Source organism: Diospyros lotus, chromosome 3, assembly GCF_014633365.1.
Source record: "Diospyros lotus cultivar Yz01 chromosome 3, ASM1463336v1, whole genome shotgun sequence".
Lineage (NCBI taxonomy): Eukaryota > Viridiplantae > Streptophyta > Magnoliopsida > Ericales > Ebenaceae > Diospyros > Diospyros lotus.
The window spans coordinates 7,225,418-7,251,595 of NC_068340.1; the positions used below are offsets into that span (position 1 = coordinate 7,225,418).

The 26,178-nt window shown below is 35.4% G+C and overlaps 2 protein-coding genes across 3 annotated transcripts; one reads left to right on the forward strand and one right to left on the reverse strand.

Moving 5' to 3' along the window:
• The first annotated feature begins 970 nt into the window (after nt 1–970).
• LOC127798338 (uncharacterized) lies at nt 971–15,480 on the forward strand. Of its 2 annotated transcripts, none has more exons than XM_052331843.1 (7): nt 971–1,429; nt 9,602–9,788; nt 9,906–10,156; nt 11,891–12,005; nt 13,612–13,704; nt 14,314–14,490; nt 14,916–15,480. In XM_052331843.1, the coding sequence occupies exons 1-7, from the start codon at nt 1,071–1,073 to the stop codon at nt 15,015–15,017; spliced, it is 1,284 nt and encodes a 427-aa protein (XP_052187803.1). In that variant the 5' UTR covers nt 971–1,070; the 3' UTR covers nt 15,018–15,480. The 2 variants fall into 2 exon arrangements, with proteins under 2 accessions (XP_052187803.1, XP_052187804.1); XM_052331844.1 differs by having other exon boundaries at nt 974–1,429; nt 14,347–14,490.
• LOC127798339 (uncharacterized) lies at nt 4,426–6,557 on the reverse strand. The gene is made up of 2 exons (XM_052331845.1): nt 6,016–6,557; nt 4,426–5,931 (listed from the first exon to the last, which is right to left on the reverse strand). The coding sequence occupies exons 1-2, from the start codon at nt 6,539–6,541 to the stop codon at nt 5,771–5,773; spliced, it is 687 nt and encodes a 228-aa protein (XP_052187805.1). The 5' UTR covers nt 6,542–6,557; the 3' UTR covers nt 4,426–5,770.
• Nucleotides 15,481–26,178: the final 10,698 nt, after the last annotated feature.

Below are 26,178 nucleotides of genomic sequence, written 5' to 3' on the forward strand. Positions count from 1 at the left end.
GCAACCACCCGACACCCAACGACTTATCGACCAACATACTAAAAAATCAACAAGATTCAACGGCTAAATCTCTTTAGATCTAAATTTAAATGTTCAACCCACCCGGCTATATATGCACTGCTAGTTACCACCGGCCTCAGCCACCGTGGCTGGTGATTTTCGGCGATTAGAGGCAACCACCCGACACTCAAGGGTCCATCGACCAACATACCAAAAAATAAGTAAGAGAAAAGAAAAGATGGGAGACAAAACCAGCAAGAGAGCGATGGCGGCGGCGATGGCTGTCGACGGGCAAAGAAAGAGATGAGAGGAGAAATGAGAGGTGAGATGAGAGATGCTGGGTCTGTGCGAGATTGGTGGGTGGTGGGGAGGGTTGGCCAGGTGTTTTTCGCGTTTTCAACGTGTTTTGACAAAAAACACTTGTTTTGATTTTTTTTATTTTTAAAAATAATAAAATAAACATGTTCTTAGTGTTTAGAAAAATAAAAAATTCAAAACGGGTTAAAAATAGCAAAGAGAATGCAGTCTTAATCTCTTCATTCATTCCTTATTCTGTATCCTTTTTTAAAATTTAGATCCATGATTTTTTTTTTTTCTCATTTCTCCTTATTCTTTGCAAACCCTAGTTTATGAGATAGATTTTTGGGCTGGGTATCAGGTCATCTATGAGAAACTCTGAAGTTTTGGTGTGTTGTTTTAGTTAGCACCTAAAATCAAGGGTTTTTTTTTTGGAATATTTAAAAAGAAAAAGAAAAAAGGACAAAATAAAAGAAATTATATTTTCTCTCATCGTTGTTATTTTTTGATTTTTGCTAAAAAAAAAGGAGATACGAAATCTAGGGTTTGTTTGATTTTTGATTTTCTCTCCCATTGTTGTCCCTTAAAATTATAATTTTAACAACCTTGATGATTCCCAACTAGACATAAGATCCTGATTTGGTACCTAATGACGTCGTTTCCAAAACAGTTTAGAACATATTCGGCTCTCTAGCCTTCAAAATTTTGAAACAGGGCTTTGCACTTTTATCCCAAAGGGGGCTTTGGGTAAAGTGGAACAAAACTATTATGTAATGGCGCCCAACGAAATCCGCCGTCCATTCAAACGTCCGGCGATCTCCGACCAGCAGAAGCGCCGTGACCTCTCTCTGCTCCGCCAACAGCAGAACCGCCAAGATGCTCAGCGCCAAGCACGCTGTTTAGCCTCCACTGTTCTCTCACTCCAGGCCGAGGGCTCAGGGCAGCAACAGTCCCTAGAACTAGAACTCGTCACCGAACAGCAGCCGGAGCCGGAGACCGAGCACGAGACCAGTGAGCTTGATGTTCGGCAGGCGGCGAAGATTAGGGGCGTCGAAGCTCGGCGATGGTTCGCCAGACAGCTCATGCTTCCAGAGTGGATGATCGACGTTCCCGATCGATTAAGTCTAGATTGGTATGTTCTTGTTTTTATCTTGATTATCTTTCTCTGTTGGTCTAATTATCAGATACTAATTATCGATTCGTGCGTATTTTGAGTTAGATATTAATGATCCAATCAAGTGTTATATAAAATTAGAAGTTCTCTTTGTGAGAATGACAAGCTGGTTTGCACAATGAGGATGGTCTTTATTTTGATTAATCATGTTCAGCCAAGGTTTTTCTTCTTCGAAGTTTTTGAATAGAACTATATTACGTCTTTATATCTGAAGGAATTATCATTGAACAGATAGTTGAGTTGAGAAAGTTTAGTTTGTACGTCACTTTTTAATATGAATTTTTGGAGCGTAAAGAAAAGGAAAGAACGAAGATAAGAAAATAAGACAATTAATTGAAGTTAGATTATTACTTCTTTGATGGAGTCGGAAAAAGGGAACAAAATGAATAGACCATCCATTCAAACTGCATATGGATTTCATACTGTGTACCAAAGCAGCGTTATGGATTTCTGGTTTTAGAATCTTCTTCTTGCTTGTGAAGAGACTTGAAAATTTGAAAGTTGATATTTAAATTCTAAAACTCTCTAGACAATGGAGGAACAAATATGCCTTTTATTATCATCATCGGGCAGATCAATAGCTTGTTGAATGAGGTATATCTTTGGGCAAAACACCAGATAGTTCCTAATAACTTCAACCTCATAAAGGCTATTGTTTTACCTAGTCTATTACCGAGTGTCAAGATATAAACCATAAACACTTGCTAAATGACCATTCACTTTGATTAATAGGTTAAAAGTAAGAATTCATATTATTAGGTGTTTGTAGTGTGAAATGTCGGATCAAGGTCTTGAACTTGATAAAAGAACAACTTGTTTATGTAATTGTGTTCCAACAGTACTTCACCTAGCTCTTCAACCCAAGCTTCCACCCTTCCAAAGAAAGAGGATATTGGATGGGGCCAATCAAAGGTGATGACTTGGCCTTGAAGCCTTTCCATAGTGTGGTTGATGAAGGTAAGGTATTCAATGAAAATATGTTGTTGATGTTTTCACTTTCATTGCCATCATTATTGAAATTCTTGGGTATATATAAAAAGAGTTTGTTAGTCCTAAAGGTTGGATGTTTAGGGTTAAAAGTTTTATATTATGGTTTTATGGATATAAAATAATAACAAGAAACCTTTGGAAATTTTGATGATGGAGATTTATTTTTAGGGATTATTTGGTATTTTTTCCATGCCTTCTATGTAAACTGTGGAAATTCAGAAAAAAATTAGGTTGCGTTCTTTTTGTTGTTTTCATCCCATTTGAGTTTTCAGTTTTTCAAAATACTGAAAACGCTTTTACTTTACTATTTTCAAAAACGCATTTTTAAAAACAAGAAAATTTTTTGTAAAGGAAACCCAAAACAACTTTTGGGTGTTTTTAGCCAAAACATGCTAAAAACACCAAAACATGCAAAATGCTCCCCCCCCCCCCCCCGGCGCGCTCCCAACCCCCACCACCCAATCTCGCCTCTCAATCTCTCAGATCTCTCTCCACCACCATTGTCATCACCCCCAACCAATCTCGCAGATTTGTCCTCTCACCTCCACCATCGCCATCACCCCCAATCTCGCCACCACCATTACCGCTGCGAGCCACCGTCGACCACCCCCTGCAATTCGATCTTGTTAGTTTTGTCTCATCTCTCCTCTATCCTCTCTTCTCTTCCTTGTCTTGCTGGTTTTTGGGTATGTTGGTCGATAGGTCCTTAGGTGTCGAGTGGTTGCCTCTGATCATTGGAAACTGTCGGCCACGGTAGCTGGTGGTGACTGACAGTACGTATATAGACGGGTGGGTCGAACATTTAAACTTAGATATAAGGTGATTTGGCCGTTAGATCTTGCTGATTTTTGGGTATGTTGGGTCGATGGACTCTTGGGTGTCGGGTGGTTGCCTTCGATCACTAGAAACCACTGGCCACAGTGGCTGGTGGCGACTGGCAGTGTGTTTTTCTCTTGTGGCCGAAAATTCAAAATTGGATCTACGAAAATCCAATCGTTAAATTTGGCCCATTTTTGTGTTTGTTAACCCCTTGGCTTGGAGTTTCTAATGGTTGGGTCTGTTTGTATGAATCTCTGGCCGGTTGTGGTCGCCAGCAACGAAGAAGATGTAGGGTGCCGAAGAAGAAGAAAAGAGAAAAAAAAAAAAGAAAAGAAGAGAAAAAAAGAAGAAAAATTTATTATTAAAATTTGAAAATAAAATTATATATTTATTTAAAATTTTAAAAATGTAGTATATCTATATTATAATTAAAAATATAGAATAACATATAGTATATTATTAAGTGTATAATTGAATATAAATTATTGTTAAGATGTATGTCAGTAATTTATTAATCAAATTTAATGTTTTATTTTAATAGTTAATTTTATTATTTAATAATTAAAGTCATTGAATAAAATATCATAAAATATTTTTTTTTAAAAATTCCAAAGAGAACGCGTTTTCTAGTTTTCTATTTTAAGAAATAGTTTTTCAAAATGATAAAAAGAACGCGTTTTCAAAAATTTCAAAATAGATACTTAAAATATAAAACTGAAAATGAATTCAAAACTTAAAACTGAAACACGAAGAGAACACCACCTTAGTGTTTCCTATGGAAATTCAGAGTGTTACTCATCTAACTACTGATTCTCCATAAAGTTGACTTTGTGTTACCCTCCTTTATTAGGGTTAGTGGCCCTGATGAATTGCCTTTTTTGTTATTAGTATACATGGCTGGTAATGAATTGCTAGCTGGAAGAGCCAAAGTGACACCTTTCACTTCATCAACCCCAGAAACCCAAATAAAGCCCATTGGGCCAACTAAGTTGTTCTATTCCAAAATCTTCTCCTCCTATTATTATGTCCTAATAAAATTGAATGTCTTTATATATGCCTGGTGTCCCTCAAAAAAGACAAGATAGCGTAAGGGCATATAACTTAATACTTTCCCATTACCAAGGCCATTTGAAGTTAAGTCAGTACTTAGCTAGTAACAATTGATTGTTGTGGTTTATCACGAGGTTGAATACGAGTATTAACTATCAAAGTTTGGGTATTTGTCCTAAAGTTGAAGCGTTTCTATTAAAGTAGGATACTAGGATGTTGTGATATATATTAAAATAGGGAACTTGGAGGAAAAATCTATGAAGTTCAAAAATAATGTGTACTATATAATATTCCAAACAAATTGATGTTATTATTTGGAGATTCACCTCAAATTAATTTGAATTTGGAGAAAAAATGAGAGTTCTGTCTTTTATCCATATGAGATATTTAAAATTTTTCCTTATTATGAAATATGAATTTTCTTTTTTCAAATTTCATAAAAATTAAAATACTTAAGTGTCTAGTTTGGGTGCAAGTGTTGGATACAATATATATACCTTCCTTTTGTTGTATTGGTGGCACATAATCAGTGTTATTAAAAGCGCAAGGCGCACAAGGGTCTTGGAGCCTGAGGTACAAGGCGAGGCGCGAGCCTGGTGGAACTAGGCGCAAATTAATAAAAAAAAAAAATGTCATAGTTAAAGAAAAAGGTATAAAATAAGTCTTAACTTCTAATAATATTTTAACAAGCATGTTATAAAAAAAATAAAAAATTTAACATACTAACTACCAAGAGAAATAAATATTAAAACAAGTTACATACCTGTGAATTCCAGCACAACAAATCCAACCATATTTCAGCAACCAAAATATATAAGTATCACAGAAGTTAAAAAAATTTATAAGAAAAGTCTTTAACTAAAATTAGATTAAATCCAAAAGAAGTTTGTAGATCTTAAATCCTAATTAAGATTAGATAATCTAAAAATCATCCTCATTGTCAACATCAAGATCTAACATTTCCATATTCCCATCATCAGAAACATCATCTCCAATATCCTCTTCTTCCACATCATATCTCTCTTCCTCTTCATCTTCATCAGGTTCAATTGGAGCATTTGAAGTAGTGGCCTTTCTTCTACTCTTTGTCAAATTTAGGGTTGGAGCATTTGATCTAGTTGCATAGTGAGCTTTTTCAACACCGGAAGCTTTAGAAACATCAGCCCATGTTAAATCATCGCCCTCATGTACAAGTTCATTATCTGAATCATCAAGTTGGTCAATTGTCCCAAGCAACCACTCATTACTTTCATCAATTTCATCCAAGGAAATGGGATCTATTGATTTACGTAAATTGAAGCGACGTCTCAAAGCTCTATTATACTTCACAAATACCAAATCATTAAGACGTTGTTGCTCCAATCGGTTTCTCTTTTTGTTATGAAGCTGCCATAATAATTAAATTAGAATTGGAGAAAGTTGAAAGATATAAGAAATCATCTAGTTAATACTTAATATTACTAATAAGATTGAAATGCTTACATGCTCAAAGATACTCCAATTTCTTACACAACCTGAAGAGCTACAAGTGAGACTACAAATCTTCATGGCAAACTTTTGCAAATTAGGGGTTCCAGTACCAAATTGAGACCACCATTCAACTGAGAAAAACACATACAAATTAGCAATTAAAAATATAGATTATTGATCTAATCTAAATTAGATAATTTAGAAAACCGTGTTACCTAGTGATAATTGATTCCTTCCTCTAATACATATTTGTTTGCCAAATAACCCTTCAGAATTCTTATAAAAGCTCAACTCCTTCGAAAGTTTGTCTTGCACTTCTGCAGTGGGAACCAGTCTCTCTATGCAAGCATACAACCCTTCAATAACCTCGTTGTCTTCTCTAATACTTTCATTTGAGTAAAAAAATGCTGGATTCAAATAATATCCAGCTGCATGTAAAGGACGATGCAATTGAACATTCCATCTCTCATCAATGATTTCAAATATTTTCTCGTATTTGCTCTCTTCATCAAAAGATTTTGCAATGGCTTCTTTTGCCCTATCCATAGCCTCATAAATATAAGGCATAGCAAGTTTGTCCTCATTATCCACCACTCTAAGCACCTTGACAAGAGGCCCAGACACCTTGAGAGCAAAAAGAATATTTTTCCAAAATGATTCCTGGAGCACTGTTTGAGCTGGTTGCTTACCTCGTGTTTCCTTTGCAAATCTAGAGTTAGTCCACTCTTCTGAAGTGAACATCTTCCTCAAATTAGCTTTTTGTTTATGAAATCTTGAAAGGGTGAGGAAAGCTGTGGCAAACTTTGTTTTTCCAGGTCTTAGCATCTTTCTTTTTTGTGTAAATGATCTCATCATATTTAATATTTGTGCAAAGCTATATAGGTACCCATTGACTGGACATGCCTTCTGAAATGTGCTCTTTAAGTCTAGGAATTTTAAAAATGTTCTCCAATATCAAGTCCAAACAATGGGCAGCACACGGCGTCCAATACAAATTCTTGTGCTTGGTCATTAAGAACTCTCCTGCAAGACATTAATTCAAGGAAAAAAATAGTCCTTAATTTTAGTAAAAGTTAAAAAGAAAAAAAATAAATTAGTAAAAGTAAAACTTACTAGCTAGAACATTAGCTAAAGCATTATCAGTTACAACTTGAACAACATTTGCTTCTCCTATCTCCTCCACAAATCGGTCAAGCAATTGGTAAAGTTTCATTCCATCTTTAGCATAGGAAGATGTATCAATAGGTTCAATAAACACACTCCCCTTTGGACTATTTACCAAAAAGTTGAGCAAAGACCTATCTCGCTTATCCTTCCAACCATTACACATGATTGTACATTCATATCTTGCCCATTCCTCCCTATGACTCTTCATAATTTCTTTTGTGTGTTCCACCTCCTTCTTAAGATAAGGTACTCTAACCTCATGAAAACTTGGGGGTTTCATTCTCGGACCAGCTCGTCCAACAGCCTCTATCATTGGCTTAAAACTAGGGTAATTGACTGCATTAAATGGTATACCAGCTTCATACATCCATCTACTAAACCAAACACATGCATTCTCTCTCAACTCTTTGTTGACATGACTTTCTATTGTAGTTTGCTTTCCTTTTGCATCCTTTTGATTACTCACTTTAGGTTTAGCAGATAAAAACAAATCAAGAGGCTTTTTTTGCTGTTGCCTTTGTTTTTTTTGTTGCATAGATGATGCTTGTCCTTGCATAGGCCTTTTACCACGGCTTTGGAAGGCCCCTACGTCCATTTCATCAACATCATCTCCTAGTGTGTCTACATCATCAAAATCTGGCATATCATCAAAGTCATTCTTCCCTTTCTTTTTTGACATAAACTCTATAATTTCGTCTCTAACATGAGGAGGACATTTTGAACAAATTTCAACATTCCTATAACCTCCAGCAAGGTGCTGTTTGGCTCGGTATACACCTCCTTTAGTTAATTCCCCACAAAAATTACATTTGAAAGTGTTAAGGTCTATGGGATTTACCAAACTATGATATTTCCATGCTGGATCTTTTCTTCTACCAGCAGAGCTACTATCAGGATTCAGGATTAGGATCAATAGTGTTGGATGACATTTAAAATTTTTGATTCCTGCAAGATTTACAACATGTCAACAACAATACCACTCTAAAGACCATCTTAAGAAAAAAAAAAAAAAAAATACCGCAAAGGGTCATTTGTCATTGCAGCTATGCAGCTCATGGGGCTGAGTGCTGATGCAGTTGACCACTGTTCTATTTATGAACAGTATTGAACTGGCATAATTGCTAAGGCCTAAGGGTCATTGCAGCCATGCAACTCATGCTAGTAAGAGCTGTTGACCACTATTCTATTTATAGAATAGTAATAAACTGTTAGGAGTAATAAAATAACTCCTCCAAGAACAAACAAATATCCAACAACAATAAGAAATCAACAGTTGCTGGCAACTGGCTTAAGGGTCATTGGAGCCATGCAACTCATGCTACTAAGAGTTGCTGACTACTATTCTATTTATAGAATAGTAATAAACTCTTAGGAGTAATAAAATAACTCCTCCAAGAACAAACAAATATCCAACAACAATAAGAAATCAACAGTTGGTGGCAGCTGGCTAGCTGCCCTTTGTGTTGAAACTTGTAACTCGAAACTAGAAAATAAATAAAGAGAGGAGACAACAATGAACATACCTGGAAACCGTTTGTTGTTTCCTTTGTTTGATGTTTGTTGTTTCCCGTTGCTAACTAAAGCTGGGTTGTCCATTTGAAGAAGGGAGAGGAGAGTCGAGAAGGTAGATGATGCAGTAGGCTGTAGCTATGCTGTCTGTTTGAAGAAGAGAAAGGAGAGTCGAGAAGGGAGATAAGTTGTGAAGCTGTGTTGTCCGTTTGAAGAGGGCAAGAAAAGTTGAGATGGGTGTTGTTCGTTTGAAAGGGAGAGGAGAGCCAAGAAGGGTGGTTGTGCAGCCTGTCCTATCTGTTTGAATAGGGAGAGGAGAGCCGAGCAAGAAGGGAGGGTTGTGCCGTTGCAGCCGTCCGTTTGAAGAGGGGAGAGAAAAGCCGAGAAGGGGGAGGAGTTTTGGTTGTCTTGGAGTTGTGCCGTGACTGCCGTGGAGAGGATGGTCGAGAATAGCCAAGAAGGGAGAGGAGAGGACAGCTGCAGACTTGACTTTTGAGATTTCTTCTATCATAAGTCTCTTTGAATTCAGCTTTTCAGAATATCTTGCTTTCTTTTATTTAGGTTTAATTTGAATTAGGATTAGATTTGATTAAATATAGCAAGAAATACTAAAATTAAGCTGAAATTCAATTAAAACAAACCAGGCGCAGCCTTGGCACGCCTAAGCCCAAGGCTGCGCTTGAGGGCCTGGATGCGCCTAGGCGCACTTGGGCACAGATGTCGCACGCCTAGTTCGGTTCTAGGCGCCAGGCTTGCGCCTGGTATCAAGGCGTGCCTTTAATAACACTGCACATAATCTATAAGGGAAAGAAGAGTTTGGATAAGATAATTTGCTGCCCAATGCAGCATCATCATCCCCCTCCCCCCGGCGGGCGGGAAAAAAATAATAATAAATTGCTGTGATTATGAGGATTTTATTTAATAGTTCAACCTAGTTACTTAACTATGATAGTAATACTATTATTATTTGGTGATCCTTTTATATTGGGCAATATAATGTTTAACATACTTCTCTTATCACTTTTACACGATTCATATCTGTAATGGTCATGTTTTAAATTTGGCATTCTTTCTTTTCAATGTAGATGTAGTAAAGAATTTAAAATAGTGAATTGGTTTTTGTAGGTATGTCTTTGCTAGACCAGCAGGGAAACGGTGCTTTGTTGTTTCTTCTAATGGAACAACAGTTAGCAGACTTCGTAATGGTTCACTATTACACCGGTTTCCATCTGCTCTACCCAGCGGTGCCAGGACCAGAGGAAACTCTTGTTCTTCTCAATCATATTGTATACTTGATTGTATCTTTCACGAGGTAATACAAAAATGTTCTTGATATCATCAATAATTTTGTTTTGATATGTGAATATGAGTTGGAGTTGTTTGTTGTTCATCTATAATGTCAGTAATGTGATTTGCGGGTGACTCACAGCTTGATCAAACTTACTACGTGATCGACCTTGTTTGCTGGGCTGGATACTCTCTCTATGAATGCACTGCAGAGTTCAGATTCTTTTGGTTGAGTAGCAAGCTTGTTGAGTCAAGGGCTTGTGAGCTGCCTTCATTTTACCATAAATATAGGTTTGGTCCGGTTCCTGTATACAACTGTGATCAAGCAGGTCTACACACTGCGTATATGGGAGTAGTACCTTACATCAAGGATGGACTATTGTTTTACAATAAGTAAGCATGTTAATTTTCCTGTATCTGTGGTTTTAGATGTTCTCATAATAGCATTGGTTGAAATTATCTTTGCAAAAATATTGCCAGAGTAATTTTATCATATAAAATATGTATTATGTTCTTGGTTTTAGCTTATAGAGAATTCCAACTTGTGTCTGTTAATTAATGGATATACCACGACCTTGATTGGGTGGTACTAGATGTACGCTAAGCTGTAATTGGTGTTACATAAGATCCCACCTTGGTGGGGTTGGCTTGGTTCTTGCAATTAGGTAACCAGGTTCCAATTCCTTTAAGCTTCTAGTTTTATGCTCATATGTATGTATCAAAAATGAATTACTATTACCTCAATTCACTACACCCTTCAAGGACATCCATAAGAACACTATACTCTTTTGTTGCTTTTACATTAAATTTAGCAGCCTTAAATACTTTTGAATCAGCCTACCCTGATATTAAGCTGTATCTGAGGACGTGATAATCAAACAATATTCTTTATTCAATTTCATGTGGAAGCAACAAACTTAAGTTTGTCCTTCTGGTAAGGAAATTCAAGGAAAGTTTGAATACTGCCCCCCCCCCCCAATAATTAGTGTTTATTTCCGAAAAAAAAGCAAGTGCTTAAGTTGATCTTCTGCTGTGTGGATCAGGACATGACATTTTTATGGTACCCCTGCTATTTATGTGAATGTAACTAGAAATGTTGGTAAAAAATATAAAGATAATTGAATCAAACAGAAATTAGATCTTTATTTTTGGTGCCAAGCCCTATAGTGGGATTAATGCTTCTATTGCCTTTTTTTAGTTATAAATTATTCATTAAAACTAGTTCACCCAGCAACATTGAACGGCCATCTTTATTTCTGAAATGGTTATGGGCAGGAGTGAGATGGTCTATCTGCCAAATTTAGGGAGTGAGCAATTTGTGCTTTTCTAGAATTAGTAACTCAAGGCCATTAGTCCCTACTTGCTAAGACATATTGTGCCTTTGGTGCTCAGATGTGATAGTCATTCAAATATTCAACACTGTTCTGTTTGTCCTACCATTACCCACTTAAAACTTACAATATTAGGGATTGTTTGACAGGGATTTCAATTTTAAGTTTTGTTTTATTTTTTATGTACAATTTTATTTTTAGTTAAAAAAAACATGTTATTTGACAACTTTGTTTTGTTTTCAGTTTTGCTATTGATTTTATTTTATTTTTCTTCTTCTTTCTTCTTCCTTCTCTTCATTGTCAGCGGGAGTTGCTAGACTTCCCTGATTCCCAACTGCTCTCAGAGTCACTAGAGAAAAAAGAATAAAAGGATAGAAGAAAAAAAGAAGAAAAGAGGAGAGAAATAGAGAGAGATAAGAGGAAGACTTCACCAGGGAAGGGTGGCTGGTGAGTTTGCCAAGAGGAGTGGCTGATGAGATACTAAACAAAATGGGTCACAAATAAGTTTGCTGGATGGAGAGGGTGGACAGGTCACCATTTATGTGAAGGAGAGAGATTTGTAGTGACGGAAAAAAAATGAACACAATTTTTTTTTAACTAAGTTTTCAAATTTTTTAAAAAAATGGAACAAAAAAAACCATACATCATTTTCTGTTTTCATTTCCAAAATTTTGTAACCAGAAACTGAGAATGAAAGCCCAACCAAACAGGCCCTTAGCATCTTGTTTTGTACTTCTTTAGCTCAAATTTATAAGTTGGTTTCTTACTCATGTTGCTTGCGTTGTATCTTCTGTAGGCATGCCCATTATCAAGCAGGTAATACACCATTGGCATTAGTATGGAAGGATGAGAAATGTAGTCAATATGTTATTGATACAGACAGTAAAGGACAAATTCCAAGTCAACAACAGGTACTTCGATTTCTCATGCCATGCATATCCATGCTTTTATTTGATTATGTCATCTAATTGATTGAATGATCCATATTGCACACAAAATTTCCATTGCTTTATACTTAAAATTTGTGCTGCTTTTGCATTCTGTTTTTTAATTAGGAAGTGAGCTTCAAAACTTGAAAAGACACCTTCATGAGCATGGCATGCTCTTAGGGTGTGTTGGGGATGGTGTAAAGTAATGGAATTTGATGGAATGGTAAATGATGGAAAGGAATTTTCTTTGTTTGGTAGGCCTATTAGTAATGGAATGGAAAGAATTTGGTAGGCCTGTTCCATCCAATCTCCTCCAAAGAAGCATTTTTTATCTCCCCCAAATTGGAGGAGATTGGATGGGAATAGAATCATCTTTCCATTATTTCCATTCCATCATCTTCCAAACAAAAAGAAAAAATCTTTCATTCCACTTGCTTCATTTCCATTCCACCCATTTATAGTTCATCTCATTTCATTACTAAATCTCTCCGAAACACAGCCTTAAAGCTGCTCCTGAGTCAGATGCCTCATGGCCTCACTTTAACGGTTTGAATTTTTTTTCTTAATTTGCAGAAGGATAATTTCCATTGTAGTATTTGTTCCTTCACCCCAACTCCCTTCGCTAGTCAGGAATTATAATCCCCCTAGACTGTTATCTTTGAATATTATTTTCTGCTTATGCTATGGCATCTTTAGTGTTTCACAATTAGGAATCGATATTACCGTTCAGTAAGACTAAATTTGTAATCAGATTAAGCTAGCTGTTCCATGTTTTTGGTGGTCTGTAGAATATTATATATGATGGCAAGAGCTTAGTCAAGTTACATAAATTGCACAATGAGGTCTCTCCTATCCTGAGACAGCGATATATGTGGTGGATTGAATTGACTAATTAAATCATATTCTTAGATTTGGTGATCTTTCAACCATTTTACTTGTTGAAAATAGAGAACGATTGAGAGAGTTGGTCAAAAAACTACTCTGCAAATATTGAGGGATGCAAAGTCCTACATGAAAATTTAGGTGTTTATTCAGTCAACTATCTGTTCTGCCTTGTTTGGCCATTTTAGCTTCTCTTTTAGTAGTTACTCTCTTAGGCAGTATTTGTTAAAATAAGTAAGATAAGACTCTATCAAGATAACTTATTTGTAAAGTTCAAGATAAGTTATCCGAAGAGGGGGAAGGGATAAATTTATCTTGAAAGTTTAAGATAAAAAATCATATGACTTCTTTTCAAAAAGTTTAATAAACACAATGAAAAACACTTTTGTTCGGAATGCGTTCCATATCTTATATGTTTCAGTCTATATTTTGGTTAACAAACGCTACCTTAGTAAATAAGATTGTTTTGTTTTTAATATCCTGCATTTCCATGGACAGATTCTAACAGTTTTCTGGATGTCTTTTCTTTGACAAGATAATACTCTTTTTTCTTGTGACTTCATTTTCAGGCTCTCTTTTTTTTTTTTTGGGGGGGGGGGGGGGGTGTTTGGGAGGGACCGGTAATTATATAATAGAGTTATATATTTTTTGTGTTTTTTGAGAATGGTACCACTCTAATTTACATTTCACTGCATTGCATAATCAGGTGGTTCTGGAGCTGCAAGATAATGGGAAATTGATAACTTCAGATGACCCACCTGTTGTATTTGGCTGTTTAGACATGGAGTTTATACAAAAGGTAAGATCCTTGTAAACTTTAAATGCATAGCACACCAAGTGATTTGCTTGGCTGTGGAATTATTATACAATTTTGAATGGATGGCCATCTAAAATGGCAGAGCAGAAAAAAATGAAGAAAAAGTATAATGACAAGAGTAAGGTGAGGTTGCTGATGGAGCTTTGTGTGTTTCCTTCACAAGCAGAGAAGATTCAGACAAATGAGTTCTTTAGAATTGAACAATAATTAATCCACACTCCTAGATTATGTTTTCCTTACCATGGGACAAGCTTTGCGTGAGCCTCACAGCTTGGAAGATATATAGGGCCCTTTTCTTCAGAGTTTCTTATGCCACAATGTTTGGAAATCCTTAGTTCAAGTTTAGCGCTCTTTCATTCTAGAGTTAACTGATAAAGGTTTGAAAAGGTGAAAGGGGTGCTTAATCCCAGTTTCATGTGGACATTTATGGAAGACCATCTTAGAAAAGCCCCCTTTGTTCATCATGAGGAAAGCTAAGGTGGAGAAGATTGAGAATTACATCTTTTTTCCTTTTCATTTTTTTTTCCTTGGGTGGGGTCTCCCCACTTTTTAAGGTTTCTTATCTTTATTGCAACATTGTTCCTTTATCAGACATTTGAACTGCATGATGGTCTTCCGTTTCAGTCAGGGCTGCAACCAGAGAATCTCCTACGCTTTGCTGTTAGTGATGGGGGGTTGAATTTTGTTGATGGGAAACTAGAGAAAGCTGATCTGCAGTACATTGGCAAGGTTAACCGTGCACGTGCTTTTGCTGATAGTTACTCAAAGGTTAGTTAACAAATGTAAATTCTCAACCCAATTTAGCTGATTCCATACAGCAGTAACTGTGTCAAGATAGAGTTACAGATCTGTTGAGATTTTTAAGGAATGATTTATATAGAGGATTAGGTTCAAATCCTACAATGCCCCCCCCCCCCCCCCTCCCTCCCCCCCTCTTCTCGGGGCAATTTTTGAGTAGATATTCTTGCTCATCAAAAATTAAAAATTTTGCGTCAAATAAGGCAGAAATTCTCTGTGATTCCGTTTCTCTCTAATTCTCTCTCTGTGAGTGAAAATGCTGTTCTTCTCGGTTCTTTTTCTCCAAGAGAAGAACACCATTTTCAGGATGAAATTGATCCCTGTCCCTGTTACTTTTACAGTCATGTAGAAGCCTACCAGAACTAATTTAGTTGGTTGTGATTTGTGTTTTCAAGGTTATGTTCCAGTACACAGTTCGACATTCTCCCCTAAGAATGGAACATCTCCTCTTGTCCATTAGCTCATCAAGTGAAGATGACATGGAGATGGTTGGTTGACGTGCACTTCAGCGAGACTTTTTCTAGGTTGGCCACCCCGACAAACTGCACTGCCCTTAGCATGAATTCTTAAGAACAGTCAAAAGGCCAATAGAGAGTTTACATGGCTTGCATCTGAGCTCCATGGCGCTAATCCTGCAGCTGGTTGTGACGCATAAGTTTGGCCATTAGTTCTCGCAGTTGGATGCTCATCATGGGTTACGTTTTAGCAGCGGCAGATGGAATGCGAATGCGGTATCTCCTTTGTGGAGCACCTCTTTTCACTGGCTATTCTTTCCTATTTATTGGTAATTTGATATCGGTGTTATGATACTTGCAAAATAGGGCTTGTTATTGTCGTGTTTATAAGAAGATAAGGCTGCAATCCTGAAATTGATACATTGTATGTACTGTGCTGTATATTAAGGCTCGCATGCATTGGATCATTTTATGGTTTATATGAAGTGGTTTTTCTTTTTTCTTATTTCGTGAATTTGGAAACGGTTCAAACCAGTGTTAAAGGATCATTGTACCTAGAATGAGCACCTTCAATGCCATCCCATTTCAGACCCAATTATTATTGAAAGACTCTTTGACAATAGTATCTTTGCATGTAAAGCCCTACTTAAATTTGACAGGAGATCAGTCAAAACACTTGAATTCAAGATCTTGTCCACCTTCGTTGGATTGTTATTTTGGGGCAAAGATGAAACTATTTTAATAGAAATAAAAAATAAAAAAAATACATGTGCTGCAGGGATATTTTTTTTTATCGTTATTATTATGTCACGGAACTTTTATTTTGCAGCTATAGCTTATTGGAGTCCTGCTTGGTTTGGATTGGATGCTCCGGATTTGTTTGTTTGGTTGGCTTTAAATAGGAACTTCTGCTATTCTTTGTTCTTGGAATTATTGTTCTTGTGTAATTTTTTGTCGCTCGTATCTTTGATTTTAGTAGAGAAGATAAATAACAGATAAAAATTTTATCTCACTACATAAGACAAAGACAACACATCGAATTAATGACTTATTAAGACTAATTTCATGAGTAACTTGTTTTAATTGTTCTTAGAGGATTAGGGAATGTTTGGAGGCAGAAGGATTTCTCTTGGATGTGAGAGAGTGCATTGGCCATAGCGTGGCCCCCCAATCAGAGGCCACCTTCACTGGTTTTTTACCCATCGGATCTCCACGTTTATCAATATTATTGGATGGCAAGACAGTTCTTTGATGAGTATTTCATTGAAGCGATTAATCTTTTTTTATTTATGCAAATTATTTTAATTCTGGCTCAAACATTATCTTCAATCAACACAATTATTTTTATTTATTACAATCTCATAACTTTTTTATACAAAAATGATATTAAAACTTAATATTAACTTTATCTTTGTTAGAGAATAATGTTAGGACGTGTATGTGTATGTGGCATAAACTTATCATGTTAACTTTTCTTTTACATAAATTTGTATTGTTTAACTTAATTTTTAGAAGTTAATTGAAATTGTCAAACAGGAACTGAGAACTCACAAGGCCAGGCGCAATGGACGGAACAAAGGAAGAAAATGACAAAGAATAAGAAGTATGTGTCAAAATGACTACTTTTAACATTTAGTTTTACCAATGTAATGATAATGATCGCAAAATTAAAATTAAGGCACATTTTCAAGCAATTCTGAAGAGAACAAGAATTTCTCACAGATTCAGAAGCACAGCAACGGAGCCTTATACCAGTTGTTACGCCTTGCTATTGAACTACATGTTACACTGGTGACAAGCTTGAGCAAGGAGACATAAGAATACATGTTTCTAGGGTATAGATTGAGTGATACGCTAGTGTCAGTCTAATGAATTGTGAGTTCGATTTTCGTTCTGTGCAGTGAAGCGTGAGAATACCCATTTTCAGTTCTAATATGATAATGAACTGATCAAATATAGTGATGGATGAGGACAAAACTGAACATTTAGCTTGAAAAGTAAGGAAAATTTAGGACCGAGTTCAGGATATGTTGTCCCTTTACTGATAGCACTCTGTCTGATGCATATGGATTGAGAGAAGATACAAAAGCCACATAAACACCAATTACAAAGAAATTCAATTTTCTTATACAATTCCCTTATTCTATTTTAATGGAAAAATGCTGATATTTAATGTCAAGGGCCCTTTCAATGAAATTGGGATGCCAAGCAAAACAAATATATTAATCTCAAAAACTACATGCCAACCAAGTTCAAATCAAAATGCAGAGGTTCGAGATCCCTAAGAACAATAAAAGCATCCTCTTTTAACTTTCATTTTCCCGTCCGATGGGAACAGAATGCATTTAGAATTGGGGACAAAGAGGGGTTTTGTTGGCTCAACATGGAAAATAGACACCTACAACTCAGTGATAGCAATTCTGAATGTTTCAACAAAATGCTAGTGGTTTGAAGAAGTATCAATGAGGATAAATAACCTTAGAAAAACAAGTTTTGGAAAGAAAACAGGGGAAGGGGCAGGGAACAAATAATCTAATTCCATGTTCTAACATTGATGGCATGGCACCCTTGTTGTAACAAAGGAATACAAAAAGGCTTTATAAGTGCACAAATATAACTAATTCCAGAAATACACAGGCTGTTAAAGGTGCATAATTTTGGATAAAACACAATGTGTCATGTATTTCTATAAAATTTCAAGTCCCAACCGAAGTCATTTTTGGCCTTTCATGAACTCTAACACTGACCTGAATATGGATACAGTCAATTCTCGTAACTGAGGCACCTACTGATTTTCATTGTATGCATCCAAACCATCACAACTGATTTTTTCTCATTTTATCTTCCAGGAGCCCTATCTCTAACATCACAGAGATTCATCGCATCTTTGTGCAAATAATACCTCTTGTGTAGGTATGCTGTTATTGCCATAAATTTTTTATCCAAAACAGTTCTAGATTCAAAGGGCTTAGCCTAGTGCTGTATTGAAAGTAAAACTAGATCGCTACGAGACAAGTAGCGTAGTTAAAAAATTTTGAACCTTACCCTGATCTCAGCGATTAAATCAACGTCGAAATCAAACAATCACATACACAATAAAATAAATCAAACCTTTAAATTTTCGAATCGCTCGTGGATTTGAATAGTCCAAGCGTTCGGCCTTTAACTCGTGATACACGACATGCGTCCATTGGCGAGGAGAGCAGAATGAGAGTGCTAGCTCTTTCTTCTTTTGCAGTTTGTGAATGGACGGAAAAGAATGATTTTTCAACTCTTGAAAATTATAAAATAAAAGCTTAATTAGTTTTCTTAAACCTTAATGGATTGGGATAGCCCATTTATACTAGTTCAACTAAGAACTTAATTAAATGAATTTATTTTATTCCAACTAGAAGTTTAATTAAATATCCCAAATCCAATTATAAGTTTAAATAAAATATTTGACCCAAATTTAATTCAAACTCAAATATAATATTTAATTTAATATTTGACCCAAATATAATTTAGCCCAAATATTAATTTGATTTAATATTTGGCCCAAATATTTTATTTAGCCCAAATATTAATTTAAGCCCAAATTATTAAATTAGAAACTCCTTTCTAATTTAATCAATTGTCATTTTAGGAGACTTTTTCCTTTATGACGACCTCTCGTCATATCGGCGTTATTACGTTTATTTGTTCTTTTTTCGTAAGAACCTACGACGGCATAACTTCTTGCCGAAATTTCTCACTTAACCATATGTCCGCTCTCATGGTTTAAGCCAGGGATCGTACATATTGCGTATGATTCATTAGGCTTCTGAATATGTTGATAATGCGTCGGTATGAACACATAAGACAAGATTAGCCTCTAGCAAGGCATCATGTTTACCTAATTATTCAAAATGATTCATAATCCATAAATAACCTTTCACAAGCATGGTTACCGTGTAATTCAATCCTCTTGTCAATGTATATTATGCGATCTCAAGTCTGGCGATGTGTTGTTTGATTATGATCACATAAGTTTTCTTCGATTCTCCGAATATTCTCACTCAATAGAAAGTGAATTAATAACTCATTATTGATCTTTTTCACCATGGCCATAGATTTAAAGTGAATATTTACTGAATGCGCCTTAGATACATCACCCTTTATTAAGGGATAAACGAGTCCCATATTGGTTTTGCACCCATCTCTATAAGTCTCATGATATGCCTAACGATCACTCACGAGCAGTCTTTGTCTAGACCCATTGAAACGATCTCAAAGCATACTGATCTTCTTATAAGATGACTGTGACAATCTCAAGTCCAAGGATTAGTTACACCTATCTCGTATGAGAATTCCATCAACATGTAATCAAAATGGATTCTCATGGTGAGTCATGTCCAATGACACGTTCTTCAACATTAGTCACCTATGTACTTGTCTAGGCATTCCCATGCCTATGGGTGTGAGATCTCCATTGCTATCACATAGCAAAAACATAATACATACAAGTCTTACCGCAATTGTCAATATCCATTATTGATATTGTTACGACTTAAAATATTTAATGATGTTTAGAAACTGTGATGCATTATCTCACATCTTTATAGATTAATCACAGTATACATTATATGGACTTCTATCTAGTTTTATCCGGTTATTATAATAATAATAAGAAACTAATAGAATGATTTTTTGTGAATTTGAATAATTTTTTCTTCACTAATAAATATGATTAAAAATGTTAGTGTATAATTTGCCCAATTTGATTGGGTCTAAAACACCTACACTAACATTCACCAGATGTATAAGATTTAAAGCACTCAGTTATGTCATTAATCCATCTACCACATACATGAGCATCAAAAAGCTTAATTCACTAGGAGTTGTTGGATCTTTAGTTTGATGACCAAACAGAGACAACAAACACCCAAATTTGTCCACAATGAATTATCCACATTGGATTAAAGGAAACTTGAAGCAGAGGATAGAGACAAGACATTCATTTCGAGTACGACATGATGTAATCTCAAACCATATTTGTCTCCTTTTATGCATTTCTATTTGATGTTTCAACCTAGAAAGGTATGTCATAATGCATTTCAGAAAAAAAAAAAATGAAGATATGCAATTTCTGACAAGAACCTGCTAAACTCAATGGCATAGTGCCATGAAGAAAAATAAGTCCTGTAGAATAAAATTTACATTATCAGATAACTGGTCTCTTATACAGTACATTGACTTCAACATGGCATCCAAGGTATGTTTAGACAACTGAATTTCACATCCATGTCTATAGCATTGGACTCTCCATCATTTTGAAGCCGTACAAGGTACCAAATTATTAATGTCAATCTATTTTGCATGTCATCTTACTTTTGCCAATGCTTTAAGATCATTTTGAAATAGGTTCACATGAAGTAGACTAGTGCCAAGCATTTCATGCCTCCAAGTTCAACTAATCATTTAGAGTGTGTTTGATTATACACATTTATTATAGAAAATGTGTAATTATTACATATATTTTCTATAGAAATAATCAAACACTCTTAACTTTTTTATGAAAAATATGTATATGGTATAAGAATTTAAAACTTATTTTCATGGAATTCATTTTTCAAGGGGGTGGGGTGATTTTTGTTTTCTAGGCAATCATTACCTAGAATTAAATTTTAGATAATGCAATCAAACACACCCTTAGATACCTTCAAGTTGATAATTGCAACAGGATCTGTCAACTCTATCTCTTGGTTTTCCACTTTCCATGTTATAGCCTTTAAGCGAGGTAAGGTTACTTAAACATAATTTATAAAAAATGAAAAAATTAGACCCTTAAATCCTATAGGTAGATAAATGTGATCACCTGTATTATAATGTAATATCAAACCTGGTCCTTTTGTACATCTTCTTGCCATTCCCTTTGGAACTTTTGCAACAGAAGTGTCAATAATCTCTGTAATTCAGGAAGGACTTCACTGGGAAACAGTTTCTAAATGTCTTCCTTATTGATATTCTCATATACGGATTAGCATGTGAAGGCACACCAAAAGCTGCAAAGAGGATAAGCAAATTATTTTTAGATATATCAAGTTAAGTTGTATCATCACATTGATATAGCTTGAAAGCTTTGAGAATGCCTTTCTGCTTGTCTGTATTTTATGTAAGGAGAATGTGCAAAACACAAACTCTGCAACATAATATGCATTTCTTATGCTACAAGATACTAAATACATGAATGATTGGATCTCATTTAAAACACAATTGCATTGGGTACACCACCCATTATTTTATATTATTGCTATCACTACCTGGACATATACTTGAGTGTATTGGAGTCAAATACTAGCACACTTACTTCTATTTTAATGTTAAGCACAAGCGACAATAGGTCCACCAATTTCATCACAGTTATATTCACAAGCAACAGATAGAAGGTGGATGATTATGAAAGTGTAGTTGACGGAGTTCTAAGTTGCAGCATCTGGATGCTGCCACTATCATTATTTCAAAATGAGTCCAGGTTGTTTGAAGAATGTACTCACTGGACTTGCTCTTTTGAGCTCCTTTTCCCTTAAATCCCAAAACTAACGTGGGTATGTTTTCTTCGACTTAACTTCCTATCTCACATAATCCCACAACCCCGATGATAGCAGGAAATTAAAAGAGAAAATTTTGCCACGACCCAATATCACTTTGCCCCTTAAATCCAAAACTCACCTCCAACTAGCATTTTCGGGTGAGAACCTGTGGTGTTCAAATATCCTAGGCTATTCTTACAAACAGGTGGTAGTCATCATTCAAGTAAACTAAATGACCAACAATAACATGTCAATTAAGTGCAACAGCGAGTTCATCTACTGATTAACTAAACAAAAATGCGAGAAAAAGTAAAAAAGGGATTACAAACAGGATCGAGGTCATAGTCGCTGTCGAGCAGGAGCATTACTCGGATGATTTCGCAGTCGGTGCCACCAAGACCTCCGAGCTTATAAGCTATTCTAACAGCGTATTCAACAAGTTACCCTCAGCTTTTGCAAACAAGTTCTTGATAACTTATTTCATTGATCAAGTAAATGATAAATTTACTCTTAAATAACTACAATATTTCCAACCTCTATCCATCTCCTTCATCCTTTTGCTTTCTCTCCGTCGCCTCCTCCCCTCATCTCCTCCTACCCATCGGTCGTCTCCTCCAACCTTCATCACCGCCTCCTCCATCATATATCACTATATATATTGTATTAATATATATTTTTAATAATTGTGTATAATTTATCTATATGTAATTGTAATAATTTTATTAATTGTACATTAATTTATAATTTATTTTTATTAAAATTAGTATTTTTATAAATTTTATTTATATTATTTAGCAACATGTCCATTTTAGTTTTTTTTTTCTTAAGTTCTAATAACTTATTAGATTTTTTAAACCAAATATATAACTATATAAATGACAGGTTAAAACACATTTATCCAAACATGTTATCAACTTAAACGTTAGTCAATTTTTAAACTTCATACAACTTATAAGTAAAAATGCTTATAAGCACTTAAAAAAGGAGTAAGCCAAACAACCTCTTTGTCCTTGTGTAAGGGGGCAAATTGCAATTACCCAATACACATAGTTTTCGAAACTGTTTAGAACACATTCGATGCTTTAGCCTTCAAAATTTTGAAACAGGACTTGTAGTTTCATTCAAAAGAGGTCTTTGGGTAAAGTGGAATGAAATTATTCTATAATTTCACCCCACAAAATCCATCATTTGTTCAAACGTTAGGGCGATCTTCGACCAACAAAAGTGTCGTGACCTTTCTTTGCTCCACTAACAATAGAACCACCCAATTAGTGTTCTATTGATAGTTTAGGAATTCAAGATTTTGAAGCTCCATTTGGTTTATTTAGTTTTCGATCGAAAAGTTGAAATTCAAAACCTTTTGACGGTGAATTGAATTTTGAGGGTGCTTGGCGCTCCATTTTGATTGTTTATAAGCTCTTTCATTAACTTATAAGCTACCAAACTTATTTAGTTACACATTTGTTAAAATTTCAAGAGCTTAAGCGCTGTTGAGCTTATAAACTATTTTAATAGGGTTTTCAATAAGGTACCCCCAACTTTTCCAAATAAGCTATTGGTAACTTATTTTGATGACCAAATAAATGACAAATTTGCCATCAAACAACTACCATATTTCCAACCTCTACCCATCTCCTTTATTCCTTTACCATCTCTCTATCATCGCCTCCCTCCATTTCCTCCATAGCGACGGCCGCTTCTAGCCTCATCCTTATCCCCATCGGCCCGCCGCCTCCAGCTCCATCCCCTTCTTCATCGATTGTCATCTCTCCATCATTCATTATTTTCGTTTGCAGCTCGAGCTTCCACCGTCTGCCACCTTTTCCATTGACGTGTCCTCATCTATCGTTCACTGTTCATGTCTCATCCATTTATATATATATATATATATATTATATATTGTATTAATATATTTTTTAATAATTGTGTAAAATTTATCAACATGTAATTGTAAAAAATTTATCAGTTGGACATCAATTTATAATTTATTTTTTATTAAAAGTTAGTATTTTTTATAAATTTTATTTGTATTATTTAATAACATGTCCATTTTAGTCATTTTATTAAGTTTTGATAGCTTATCAGTTTTTTTAAATCAAACACATAACTATATAACTGACAGCTTAAAACATATTTATCCAAACACGTTATTAACTTAAATGTTAATTTGATTTTAAACTTTACACAACTTATAAGTAGAAAAACTTATAAGCTCTTAAAAAAAGGTAAGCCAATCAGCCTCAATGTCCTGTGTAAGGGGCCAAATTACAATTACCTAATAGTACCTAGGGTCTATTTGGGTAAGCGGTTTGACCGCTTTTAAGCTATTAGTATAACTTTTCCACCGTCAAGCTTCTTTTATTAAATGTTTGGCAAACTCAAATAACTTAAACGCTCAACAGCTTAAACGCTATTTGAATAGCTTTTTCAAAAGTTCTTCCCCCTTAGCTTTTGCAAATCGCTGTGGGAGAAAACGCTACGTTGACCATGGAAATTACCCATTTATTATCTACCAAAACATCTATTTCCAACCAATATCCTTCATCTTCAATCTCTGGAACCAATTTCCCATTGCCAATGTCGCCTGTCGCCATCCGCCTCACCATCGCCCCCACCGTCGCCTCCAGTTCCTCCGTCACTATCGCCAAGCTCGGCCGCCGCAAGCCGGCTTCTTCACCGCCATCGCAAGCCCAGTTTGACCGCCTCAGTCCTGCTACCGCCATCGCCGCCTCTGCTTCCAGATTCGCCACCGCATGCCGCCCAGCGCCGTCGCATCTCTGCCGCCTACTTCACCTCCTCTCGCGGTCGTCTCCTGCGCCGTCGCCGTCCCCTCCTACGCCGTCGCCCATCTCCTTCTCTGTTGTCGACCTCCTTCTTCAGTTCTTCACTGTGTACATATGTATATATATATAACATGTAATACTATATATATATATTATAGTTCGTATATAACATATATTATATATAGCAATAATTTTATACATAACATATAATATATATTAATTTTAATAAATATATTTTTGAAGAATCTAATATAATATATATTTAGATTTGTATGAATTAAATCCAAATTTATACATAAAATTTAAAAATTATATATTTTTAATTATGTTTTATAATTTATTAACTGTAAGTATTTTAGCTATACATCAATTTAATTTTTTTTTAAAAATTATATTTTTTAAATTTTATCTACATTATTTAATATCATGTCTATTTTAGTCTTTTTCGTCAAATTCTAATAACTTATCAGTTTTTACAAACCAAACACATAATTTTACACTAATAGCTTAAAAGCATATTTATCCAAACACATTATCGGGTTAAACGCTACTTAATTTAAACGCTATTACACAACTTAAACACTACCCAGCTTTTCAGCTACCAAAAAAACGCCTAGCCAAACTAAGCCCTAATGACATCGTTTCCGAAATAGTTTAGAACATCTTTGACGCTCTAGCCTTCAAATTAAATTTCAAAACACGGCTTTAGAGTTTCATCCCAAAGAGATCTTTGGGTAAAGTGGAACAAAACTATTATGTAATGGTGCCTAGCGAAATCTGCAGCCCATTCAAATGTCCGACGATCTTCGACTAGCAGAAGTGTCGTGACCTTTCTTTACTCCGCCAACAATAGAACTGTAAAGATGCTCAGAGCCAAGCGCGCTGTTTAGCCTCCACTATTCTCTCACTCCAAATCGAGGGCTCTGGGCAGGAATAGTCCCTAGACCTAAAACTCATCATCGAACAGGAGCCGGAGTCAAAGATTGAGCACAAGACCAGTGAGCTTGATGTTCTGCAGGCGGCGAAAATTAGGGGTGTCGAAACTCGACGATGGTTCGCCGGACAGCTCATGCTTCCTGAGTAGATGATAGACGTTCCCGATCGATTAAGTCAAGATTGGTCTATTCTTGTTTTTATCTTAATTATCGTTCTCTGCTAGACTAATTATCAGATACTAATTATCGATTTGTGCCTATTTGATGTTAGATATTAATGATCCATTCAAGTGTTATATATAATCAAAAGTTCTCTTTGTTAGAATGACAAGCAGGTTGGATAATGAGGATGGTTTTTATTTCGAGTAATCATGGTTAGCCAAGGTTTTTCTTTTTTGAAGTTTTTAAATAGAACTATATTACGTCTTTGTATTTGAAGGAATTATCATCAAACAGATAGTTGAGTTGAGAAAGTTTAGTTTGTACGTCACTTTTAACATGAATTTTTGGAGGGTAAAGAAAAAAAGAGAACAAAGATAAGGAAAGAAGACAATAAATTGAAGTTAGATTATTATTTCTTTGATGGAGTTTGAAAAAGGGAACAAAATGAATAGACCATCCATTCAAACTGCATATGGATTTCATACTGTGTACCAAAGCAGGGTTATGAATTTCTGGATTTAGAATCTTTTTCTTGCTTGTGAAGAGACTTAAAAATTTGAAAGTTGATATTTAAATTCTAAAACTCTCTAGACAATGGAGGAACAAATAAGCCTTTTATTATCATTATCGGGCAGATCACTAGCTTGGTGAATGAGGTATGTCTTTGGTCAAAACACCAGATAGTTCTTAATAACTTCAACCTCATAAAGGCTATTGTTTTACCTAGTCTACTAGTGAGTGTTAAGATATTAACCATAAACACTTACAGGAT

Coding starts and splice junctions, on each gene's coding strand:
- LOC127798338 (XM_052331843.1), top strand. CDS start 1,071: ATGGCGCCCAACGAAATCCGCCGTCCATTCAAACGTCCGGCGATCTCC. Junction 1,430..9,601: donor GATCGATTAAGTCTAGATTG/GTATGTTCTTGT, acceptor TGGTTTTTGTAG/GTATGTCTTTGCTAGACCAG. Junction 13,705..14,313: donor ACATGGAGTTTATACAAAAG/GTAAGATCCTTG, acceptor TTCCTTTATCAG/ACATTTGAACTGCATGATGG.
- LOC127798339 (XM_052331845.1), bottom strand. CDS start 6,541: ATGTTCACTTCAGAAGAGTGGACTAACTCTAGATTTGCAAAGGAAACA. Junction 5,932..6,015: donor AAGGAATCAATTATCACTAG/GTAACACGGTTT, acceptor TGTTTTTCTCAG/TTGAATGGTGGTCTCAATTT.